Source organism: Brachycentrus maculatus, unplaced genomic scaffold (assembly GCF_059751285.1).
Source record: "Brachycentrus maculatus isolate JH-2025_06_01 unplaced genomic scaffold, ASM5975128v1 h1tg000555l, whole genome shotgun sequence".
Lineage (NCBI taxonomy): Eukaryota > Metazoa > Arthropoda > Insecta > Trichoptera > Brachycentridae > Brachycentrus > Brachycentrus maculatus.
Genome location: NW_028281298.1, coordinates 944281 through 956698, shown reverse-complemented (window position 1 = coordinate 956698; position 12418 = coordinate 944281). Strand labels below are relative to the sequence as shown.

The 12418-nt window shown below is 31.9% G+C and overlaps 1 protein-coding gene across 1 annotated transcript in view; it reads left to right on the top strand.

Annotated features, from left to right (window-relative positions):
- The window catches only part of ImpE3 (Ecdysone-inducible gene E3), a 31979-nt gene extending 20248 nt beyond the window's left edge, over nt 1-11731 (top strand). Inside the window, exons 2-5 of the mRNA XM_088273149.1 lie at nt 108-211; nt 7512-7774; nt 8785-9574; nt 11422-11731. Coding sequence (XP_088129275.1) covers nt 143-211; nt 7512-7774; nt 8785-9574; nt 11422-11640 — 1341 coding nt within the window. The 5' untranslated portion in view covers nt 108-142 and the 3' untranslated portion in view covers nt 11641-11731. The remainder of the gene's footprint in view (nt 1-107; nt 212-7511; nt 7775-8784; nt 9575-11421) is intronic.
- The last annotated feature ends 687 nt before the right edge of the window (nt 11732-12418 follow it).

Genomic DNA, 12418 nt, shown 5'->3' with positions numbered 1-12418 from the left:
ATATACTTAATATTTTTCAAATGGAGAAAAACCTTCAAGTTAGATAAAAAGGCATCGAATTTTGTTTGCTAAACGATTTATTCTGTTTTTTTTGTATTATTTTTCAGATATCCTTGGACAACTTAGGCATTCAAGAACAACCATGACGGTAGGACGAAGCAGGTGTCGTCAAGCGACCACCTTATTTATTTTATCTACAATATGTTTACAAGTAAGTACAAAAATGTTATTCATTTTTCAATTAATTAACAAACACACTTAGAAACCATCCAGCCCTTTCACCGCAAGGGTAGGCAGAGAGAATAGATCGCCATAATACTTGTCTTTGAGAACATTTTTCGCCTCTTCCACATTCATTTACTTCGCATACATATGTAATAGCTGATTATTCCGACTCCTGAACTGACCACTTTTAAGTATTTCAATCAAACTTGATGTCAATTTTTCCACATATTTTTTCCCGTTCTTTCCTCACTGGTTCATTCCACGTGTCCAAACCATATAAACACACCTTTCTTATTTTGTTCCATAATCCTCATCTCAGACTTGGATTATTTCCTTATTTCACCATTCGAACCTCTATCAAACATCGTTTTGCCGGACGTTCGTTTGAGAAATCGCATTTCTACTGCATTCTGTCTGCTTTCATCCATATTTTGCCAAATTAATGCTTCACTTTCATTCATTATAGGGTTGGTACCAGGACTCCATTGTATATAGCATAAAACTATGGCATTGTATATGGCATGACTCCATGGTTACAGGCATAAAATATAATTTTTTTAATTAACGAAAAAAATATAAATAGCACTGCATAGTAAGATGACGCGTTATACTAAAATTGTGTTGTAGCTAGATTTATTAAGAGAAAAAATACATCGAAAATTATATACAGCTTAATTATTTTTTAAAACACTTACCGAGCTATAACTGAAAGTGATGTTGTTGCTACTTCTGTAGTGAGCTAATCAGCTCTAAGACAGCCGGTTAACACATGGAACTACGCGACGTCAGATGAAGTTTGAGCTCAGTTTATCTTGACATACTATAATTTATTCACCTCTTTGTAGAACAACACCAAAAAAACTATTTAAAACCGAATTGAAGAATTCACATTTATATTTTTTTAAATCACATTTTGACGTAGTATAAAATATTTTTTAAAAACACACTGAAACTTATTTCGTTTTACATCAAATTTTCATTTTTTAAATACCAATATCTCTTAAAATCTACAGTGACACGTGTTTTGATGCATTCTGCATAATTTCTAAACACTGTTTACGGTGAACAGTGTTAGAAAATTATGCGGAATACATTGAAACACGTGTCACAATAGATTGTAAAAAATAGTAAGTACTATTTATCAAGTAAAATTTATGTTAAAAATGGATTAATACTATCACAAATGGACTGCCGAATCAATTAATGATTTTTTTTCTATTATGCTCATAAAATGATCGAATACCCCTATTTTATGTTGATTTCTCAACATAGATGAAGAAGAATATAGAAGTATGTGAATTTACGTAAAAAATACCCAGACTCACATATTTTTCTTTATCTTTGTTGAGATGTCAGTATAAAATAACTCTCGAGGAGAAGTGGAGAAACCCGGATTTGTGAACAAGGATTCGGGAACACTCAAAATATTGGGAGCACTTTTAGTATTGATTAAAGTATCTTTTACTATTATTAAAATATTTAAATACACTTACAATCGAATTATTGATATAACTTTTCAATTGCAAAGACTTAAATGCTTATGTTATTGATCAAAATGGTGATCAGTTGACACTATTTAAATAATTTGCACTTATCTTTATTCAGAATCACTGTGTGTCTTATTATAATTTAATTATAATGTCGACTGGTTTTGAAGCAAATATATGAGTATAATATAAGTTGAGGAAGAATTTTTGAACTCCAATAACGGTTGACAGTATAATCAATTTATAATAAGACACATATTGATTTTAAACAAACTGTTTTTATAGGTTATAAAATGGAAAATCACCAAATTAGTGGGTTAAATATTGATTTCAGCTTACACTAATTAATTTGCACGTTTTAATTTATTTATTTAATCAATAACACTGACTAAGAAACGCCACTAGCAAATTCAAACCATTAAAATATTCACCAATAATATTTTGGTATGCAATTTAAAGTTCAGCTCCAAAGTTTTAATACAATGTGGCAAAAAGTAGGTACATTTTATATTATTTTGGTAACAATTTTAAAAATATTATGAAATGGCAACAATCTTTATTTATTATTATTTAATTAATTTAATGGCAGGGTAAAGAAATTTATTGTTGTCACTCACATTTATTGATACCTCTCACATTTTATATCGTAGTCATACAGGAGAAAGCGACCACGTGCATTTTTTACAAAAACGTGATCATTGACTATTTGATATCTTACTAGCTTAATATTGCCCTGAAAAAAATTCCAAAGGATTTTAAACTTGGAAGTATAATATATTGACTTGTTAAAAATGACTAACTGCGTTGATTATTATTTTATTGCCAGGCAAAAGTGAGTTAAATGGCCCTCCTGAACATTATACCTTTTGTTAGTTGGTTACTTTCTCCTGTACGACTACGATATATGAATATTAGTCGATATAAGAACTTATTTATAAATATAAAAAATATAAAACAATCTCCTTATCATTCATCGTTCGTAACACCACTTCCATAAACACTAATTCTTGACTACCGGTTTCGGAATAATCATTCCATCATCAGGTCATTAAAATACAATTGTTACGGACTGACATTTATAGAAAATCAAAATTTGAAAGAGAGAAAGAAGACAAATGAATCACAATGGGAATATTTTTTAAAGTGGACTTTAATGGAAGTTTAGTGGAAGTTAAATTTAATCGGTTATTTATTATGTTTTTAATAAACAAAATACAAAAAAAATTACAGTTCAAATAAAGATGAAAGTAAACTGAATGCAATCGAAATGCGATCCATCAGACGAATGTGCGGCAAAACGATATACGAGAAAAATTATTTTGCATCACATTCGTATGAGAGATCGAATTTTGACAGGATTCCGCCCAATTTTACTATTCTTTTGCCAACTCCATGCTGCAACTTCAAATATTTTACTTGATAAATACTACTATTTCTTACAATCTATTATGAAATACGTGTCATAATAGATTTTAAGAAATATTAGTATTTATCAAGTAAAACGTATGTTAAAAATGAATTAATATTACCACAAATTGACTGCCGAATCATTTTTTTTCTATTATGCACATAAAATGAGCGAAAACCCTTATTTTATGTTGATTTCTCAACATAGATAATGAAGAATATAGAAGTATGTGAATATACGTAAAAAAAATACCCGGACTTGCATATTCTACTTCATCTTTGATGAGATGTCAAAAAATAATATGAAACATTTCAATTTTTATATATTCACAACATTTTGAATGTGTCCAAATACTTTTTCACAAAATCTGGATTATCTCCAATTATAGGAGTAATTTTCATATTATTTTTTGATGGGGCCTATGACGGTCGTCAGCCCCTTAAATACCCAGACTTCCATATTCTTCTTCATCTTTGATGAGATGTCAAAAAAAATTATATGTTCTATTGGTAAAACTTCTGTATACTTTTATACGCGCTCATTTTAGTTAGCTGCCATCCTTGGTACAAATATACATCCCACTTATCCTCCCCTCCCCTCTTCAGCCCTCCGAATGACTTATCGTCCTATTAGCCCCAAGGGTTGATGAGAGCCTTGACTGCAAAGTAACACAGAACACGGGTTTAGGTGGAATTCAAAATTAAACCCGTACGAGACATAAATTTGCTCAATACACTCATACACCATATATGTACGTGCTACTCGCATATGGGCGTTTTAACATGCTAACAATATGAAATGCTGAAAAAATAGCAATATTTAAAAGGTAAAATATAGCAATTTTTAAAAGGTAAAATATAAACTTTATCCGCCTCCATAGTGTAATGGTCAGCACACTCGGCTACCGTTCTGGAGGTCCCGGGTTCGATTCCCAAGGGGGGTAAAATAAAATATTAGTGATTTTTTCACTGTAATACTTATTCAATATTACCATGGACTGGTACCTGAAGCGGAGGGCTGATCACCTTTCCTTCATGTGTAAACGATCAAGATAACACTGCGTTTATATGACATAGTGCCCTATGCACCATTGGGGTGCGGATAAGGGTTTTATTATTATAATAAAATATAACAAAAAAATGTTTTTTTAAATTAAATTAATTTATCAAATAATTCATATTTGGAGGTCATCACCAAAACGTTACATTTCCATTATAAATGATTTTAAGTAATCAGGAATTCTAGCTTGTAAACTTGTTAAGTTTTGGTGCGATTTAATGATTTCATATTGTTATTTTTTGACATCTCATCAAAGATGAAGAAGAATATGCCCAGACTTCCATATTCTTCTTCATCTTTGATGAGATGTTAAAAAATAATAATATGAAAATAACTCCTGTAATTGGAGATAATCCAGATTTTGTAAACAAGTATTTGGACACACTCAAAATGTTGTAAATTTTATATTGTATTTATTGATTTGGCGTTTAATTTGTAGAACTCCATTTTAATTCATGTTTCAATTTTTAAAACAAACTCAGATTTTATTAGTCTACTAAGTTGTATTTTATTATTAAAAAACATTTAAAAATTAATATTGTGACAGTTGTTTCGCCTAGTTATGGTATTTTCAAACAAATGTGATTCGTTTGCCAACTCATAAAATCTGTATTTGATTCAACAATTAATACATGGATTTCATATTGGTTTAATGTTTGTTTTCACGCCCCTCCCCCTCAATTGGAATCGAATCTAGGACCTCCAGTACGGTAGTTAAACACGCTAACCATTACACCAATTTTACATACATTTACGTATTGAAAAATGTAGTTTTAATTTATGTATGCATTAATTGTTACTAGTTATGGCATTTTCAAACGAACGATAACCGCTTTAAAATACCATAATTAGGCGAAACAACTGTCACAATATTAATTTTTGTGTTTTTTAACAATAAAAAACAATTTAGTAGACTCATAAAATCCGTGTTTGATTTAACAAGCAATACATTATTTAAAATGGAATTCTACAAATTAAACGCCAAATCAATAAATACAATATGAAATCATTAAATCGCACCAAAACTTTAAAATTTTTCAAGCTAGAATTCCTGATTACTTAAAATCATTTTTAATGGGAATGTATTTTGGTGAGGACCTTCACAAATACGTATTATGAAGTAGATGAAAGAATGTAAGGAAGTATAGGAAATAGAAATACCATCACATCCTTATTCCCATTCATCTCTTTGTCTGGCAACTTCCTACGCGCAAACTGAGAAACGGGGTTGAGAAAACAGTTTTGGATCGACTTTAGAGACTCTGTGGACAACTTTTATCAATACATAAACATAAATCCGAGTTTATAAGGAACTTTATACAGACAAGAAATTTATTCAAAGGTAAAGCGCAGACTAGAATACTCGTATTTTCTCTGTTTGAGTTCAAACAATATCTTCCATTTTTGCATTGCAGTTTATGGTACATAAGAATTACACGAAATAAAGAGCTTTTATGAGTAAAATAATAAAACCTACGTTTTCCAACTATAAACGGTGCCTAAGAAGTAGCACGAGTAATATATTTTCAATTGAATCAAAACTACAAATTTAAATTGTTAGTAGTGTAATTGTCAGTCGTCCGCCTCCGTAGTGTGATGGTCAGCACGCTCGGCTACCGTTCTGGAGGTCCCGGGTTCGATTCCCAGAGGGGGGTCTAATAAATATAAGTGATTTTTTCACTCTAATATTTATTCAATATCACCCTGGACTGGTACCTGAAGTGGAGGGCTATTTACCTTTCCTTCGTGTGTTAACGATAAAGATAACACTGCGTTTATATGCTGGAGTGCCCTATGCACCATTGGGGTGCGGATAAGGGTTCGAAAAAATTTTCAGTCATGGGTAGAACGGTGAATGTTGCACGTATGTAAAGTGATCACTTAACCAGCCTATGACGGTCGTCAGCCCCGTAAAAGCCCAAACTTACATATTCTTCTTCATCTTTAATGAGATGTCAAAAAATAATATAATAAATAAAATATTTCAATAATATATCCGATGATTGTCTATGCTTTTAAGAGACAGTTTAGATTTCTCGTGTACGGTTGAATGTTCTAATAAAAATGCCAATTTTACGCATGGTCATTCACAAACAATCGTTATTTCCAACAAAGGGAATGTATTATTGCCTCAAAGGGTTGACTTTAAAGTGAATTACATTTAAACGAAGCTGTGGTCCAGGTCGTCGGTCTGTCCGTCCTCAATATATTCCGAAGGAATAGATCTCCCATTTCAAAAGAGCTACGAAGGGCATAGGTCAAACAAAGAACAGGAAAATGAGATGATTTGTATGCTGTGTCCGAGATGGTTTAAGGACCAAGGATTCGTCCACTGGAATATTGCGAGCGAATTGCGGTTCCCGGACGTGACTTATTAGTACAGAGCTTACAATGAAACAGAAATATTTCTGGTTTAGTAATTAATCACTTTAATATATCGTAGTCATACAGGAGAAAGTGACCAACTAACAAAACGTAAAATGTTCAAGAGGGTCATTTAAGTCACTTTTGCTTGGCAAGAAAGTAACATTCACCAATTCTACCCATTATTGACAACCACACTACTCAAATTCTCGGAAGTTCTACATATATGAACCAATTTAGAAACCTTGTTCTTGAATCACTAGAACTTCACTACAGACATATACTGGTGAGATGTAAAGAAGCTTTTTACAAAGTAGAAACTCTTATATTAGTTTTATATTATCAACTGACACTTCGTGATGGAATTGCATTTTTAATATATTATTAGATTAAAACCAATATTTTTAGCTTTTCCACTTTATTTTTATTTGACCAGCGACCGGGTTTCGTCGTTACCGACACCGTTAACCTGTCTGATGATGTCGGTAAAGACGAAACCCGGTCAAATAAAAATAAAGTGGAAAAGCTAAAAATATTAGTTTTAATCTAATAATATATCTTATATTAGTATCTGAGGTCCGAATCCTGGATTATAATCACACAGATGAGAAACGCCAGAAAATACCATTTTCATTTTAATTATTTAATCTTATAATTTGACCAGATAATTTATTTATAATATTTTGAGTGTCCAAATACTTGTTCACAAAATCTGGATTATCTCCAATTACAGGAGTTATTTTCATATTATTTTTTGACATTTATTACGAAGATCAAGAAATACTAAAATATTATAATTTACCGATATTGTAATTGGTGAGATGTCAATAAATAATATGAAAATAACTCCTGTGATTGGAGATAATCCAGATTTTGTGAACAAGTATTTGGACACACTCAAAATGTTGTAAAAAAATGTACTTTCTATAATAACCAGATTTCGTCTTATATTGTAAATTTCATTCTAGGTCATTTGCGAGAAGGTTCCTGCCTTGTCGGCGCCTCCTCCGAAGAGCTCCACGTCTCTGATCAACTCTTACCTCCCGGTCGCCATGCAAGTTCTCGCTCATCTCACCAACCAGATGACCTACGACGACGCTTCTCCACCCAAACCCGCCTCGGCCCCACCCAAGCAGCCCGCCACCACCACCCAGAGCACCACCACCACTGCCAGGACCACTTCTAGGACCACTTCGAGGACCACCACCAGAACGACTACTGAAAAACCGACGTAAGTCGTATCTGCAACCATTAGACCAACCATTAGGGTATGTATCAGAAGGCGCATGAATGTGAGAGAAGCGAAGATGGTTTCCAAACACAGATTACTGTGGTCCACTCTTCTCTCTGCCTACCTCTTTGGGAAGCTGCGTGATGTTTAGTTAAGAGTGACATTTAAACTTCCTACATTTTCACATGAAGCTGAGTGAGGGTTAGTTCATAGTGAGATTTAAACTTCCTACATTTTTAATGAAGCTACGTGAGGGTTAGTTCATAGTGAGATTTAAACTTCCTACATTTTTTTAGTGAACGCTAGAATTTTAACCATATACACAACTGTTAAATTGATAAGTGTTTTTTTTAGATGGTAGCATTTATTATTTACCTTGCTTATTATTCATAAAGTTTATAGATCATTAAGTGATTTTTTTTATTCAGGATCATTATTTATCATGGGAACAGGAGTGATTATCTAGTGTGGACCAATTAAGAACTTCTCGGCATTAATTTGATCATTGCTGGAAGGAAACTACGTAAAACTTCTTTTAGAAACTACGGAGAAGCCGGACTGTTGACTGTCTTCAACAGGCCTTCCGTTCCACTAAGAGAGGGTTCGGGATTTTGTGTCGTAGCTTGGTTTATATTATCAATGTCCTTGACTATTTTTATTATGTATGATACCACCTCTCATAACAGTTCCTTATGAACTATCCGATGTCGGATAGGTTCAAGTGGTTGTCAAACCTGGGTAGAAGAGTAAATGATACACGTGTGTAAACTGATCACTCAGCCTATGACAGATCATAAGTTCTATAAATGTCCAGACTTCCATATTCTTCTTCATCTATGATGGGATAACAATAAAAATCTTAATTAATGATTCTGTCCATAAATGATCTATTGAATAATCTTACTAGGAAAAATGACATCTCATAGTATGTTCAAAAACAGTTATTGGATCATGTTATGTATGTGACTTAATGATATTATTATTAATATTTATATTTCTTTCTTCCACAGAACTTTAGCAGTAGATTTGACAACTCCTCCACACAAACCTGGTAACATCGCACCATTATCACCTCTATCAATCCAGAAAGGAATAGACTATTCCGGGTTATATACTGGTCCAGACGCAAGTGCCTTGGTACCTCCAATAATTCCTGGACTATATCCCGGAGACGTGTTACTTCCAGAAGACACAGAACCAGCAGTTCCTGTAATAAGATCCCCATACCCACAACACAGTCCGCACTATATCAGAAACCCTTACCCAATTCAGGAAGTTCGTTATCCTGTGGTATTGTTCCCAGCGCATTCATATTTCCAACCTAAATCTCCTGACTCTGAGCCTATGTTTCTACCAGGAAACTATGAACAAGCTCCATTCTACATGGATTGGGCTTCCAAAGCTCGCCAAGAAAACAGTGAAACATTTTCTGAAGGATCATTTCCTGACCTGTCTTCACTGCCGGTGCAAAATGAAAACAATTACAAATACAATCCTCTCGAGTTGATGCCCGATGAACTGTCCGATGAAAACTTGCAGTATCTTGCTCCAAACGTAAGGGAATTGGTACAAGGAATCAACAAAGCGCAAAACGAAGAGGCTGAAGATGATGTAAAGAATAATCCTTCTGCTAATTACCAATCTATCGAAGAACTCTTTGATAATGCGGAAGAACGTAAAACGGTAGCTGAATGGTTGAAATTGAGGAAATCTGTTACAGCTCAGAGCTATGTGCATATGATATTGCTATACGACATGCTGAGTAGAGATGCTAAAACGCAAAAGTTGAACAACTACAATGTAAGTATTATCTTTTTTATGGTTTCTGCCTCAGAAAATTTTACACCATAAATAATAATAAAAATACATAGTTTTTTGTTGATAAACTAAAATCACCCTTTTTTATTACATTATGGTATTAAATTATACTTTTTCGTATACTTCCCACATACGTTGTTGTTATCCAATGTTGGATTCATCACATGATAATCTGTATCTCAGTTTCAATAAAGATCACTCTCGTAACACATGGAGTTCAAATATAACACACGTTCTCTCACACATATAGTCAGTCAAATCAATCAATTTCTCTAACAGAGTTTGACATTTTGACTCCTTATCTCAAAAAGCCAATCCCTGGTAAATATCGTAATTAAATAACAAGTTGTCTTTGTTTTATTGTATTTCTTGCTTCATTATCTCCTTTTAAGATTTTTATACATGTTATATTTTACATTTTATTACAGTTACTACAATCTATTTTGAATAGGTTTGTATGGAAATGCGTGTTTATCTGTTCATATATTTATGATTTTTTACTGGCATTTTCCGGTGACAACTACATTTTATTATAACAATTTTCTGATGATGGTTGCCGGCCATTAATACAAAAGTAGAAACAGATTTCTAGTTTTTGTTTTATTCTTTTATAAAGTCAACATCCACTGAAAAAATACCACCATTCCATAAAATTCGTATATTCTGAATAAATATTCGATTCAGTTTTGTGAAATAGCGTATATTTACATAATATAATGGATACGTAAACGTGACCCACTAAGTCTTTGACTTTTCAACTTTCAAAGCTGTATTTGTATAACCACTTTTTTCATGTTTTATTTATAGCTTATCTTTGTGGATTTGTTTTTTTTTACGTTTTCTCCTTTCAATAGAATATTTTTTAATGTGTGTTTGTAAAGGTTTTTTTACTTTATTTATTGAATGTTATTTTTTTTATTTTATCCGTTAGCAAAATAATGATTTAAATAAACATCTTTTAAATCATTATTTTGCAAACATATTTTCAAGTAAAACTTAAATTCAAAATGAATAGATATTACCACAAAGTGACTGCCAAATCAATTTATGAAATAACAAAATTTATGTTTTAAATACAATAAACGCCTTGTACACCAGTGTGAATGGCGTATAAAAGTAACAAAATTAAAATGTTTTATGTATCAATAGAATTTGATTTGATATTGCCATTTTTAAATTGAACACTTTTTTATTATTATTAATAAAATTGAAAAAATTAAAGCAAAAATATGTAGCGAGTGTCGATTTACAGAAATTCACAGAGATCATTTTTCGGTTTATAACATTACTTATTTGCATATATTGAGAGTTATAATAAGCACAACTTGTATTTATCATTCATCGTTCACTTTGTGTAATACCACTTTAAGAAACACTTAATCGGTTTCGGAATAATCATTCATTAAAATCAAATTATTACGGTCTGACATTTATACAAAAATAAAATTTTAAAGAGAGAAAAAAGACAAATGAATCACAATAGGAATATTTTTAATATGGACTTGAAGTAAAATTTAGTTGGTTATGTATTACACAAAGTGAACGATGAACGATAAGGAGAGTGTTATATTACCATACCACAAAGTTAACAATGCTTTTAATATACAAAATACAACTTGCATATGACTAAATATAACTTAGCAAATAACATGTACTATTGTTCGATATTCTACTGTTTTTTGGCAGTTTAAACCTTTTTTTTATTCATTCCTTTCAGTTTCATACGCTTTTTGAGATTTGTCAGTTACGCCTAGACTTACACGAATACGTGAGCTTTTAATACAGAATATCTTTTTTCATGTAAACTTTTTTTTCATGGTATTTTTCAGGGCTACTCCAAAGACTTATTGATGGACCTCAACGAACTAGCAAAAGGCTCTGCAGCGGATCAGCTGAAGGCTGTGCTGGAGAGGATGGTTGCAAGGGGAGACTGCAAAAACGATTTCGCCAACAACAGGGCTAAAGACTTGGCAACGGAACTCGCAAAACCTAACAGCAAAGCCTCAATGGAGATCAAGAACCTTAAACCTCTGGACTTCGTAGTTTAAACCTTACCTTTTCGTCCATCATTTATAATTTTATTTTATAATTTATATAAATATTTGATTTCAGTAATAAATTTTCTCTTGTAAATATTTTGAATTTTCTTGAATGAGGTGCAACGGGGATGTTATTTTTTTTAATATTATTTTTTAATATCTCATCAAAGATGAAGAAGAATATAGAAGTCTGGGCATTTTAGGTTGGTTTAAGTGATCACTTTACACGCGTGTAACATTTACCAATTCTACCCATTATTGACAACCAAACTTCTCAAATTCCTGGAAGTTCTATATATATGAACCAATTAAGTAACCTCGTTCTTGAATCACTAGAACTTCACTAGAGACATCTAGGTTTTTTTTTAAATTTATTTATTTAATATGGTTACAATGTTTTTACAATTTCAATTAATTTTCTAAACATTTCTAACAATTATAAAATTAAGAAAGCAGTTCTCCCCAAAAAAAGAGATTAAGCTCTTGTGCTTGTACACTTACACTTGTTTTACAATTTACTTAACTTTCTCAACATTATCGATAATTCCTTTTTAGCTAATTCTTTCCTTATTTAGCTATTGGGACATCTATCACACATCATATTTGTCTGCATTCAGTTGTTAGTTGGATGAGAGAACAGAACGAGAACGGCAAAAAAATACTTGATACGGGTTTATCACTTCAAATTGGAAATTTTACAAAACAAACTGAACATTTTTTTTTAAATTTATTTAAAGTAGTTACAGTATCGAACAGGTTAATTGAAATAAAACTTTTTTGTTGTTTT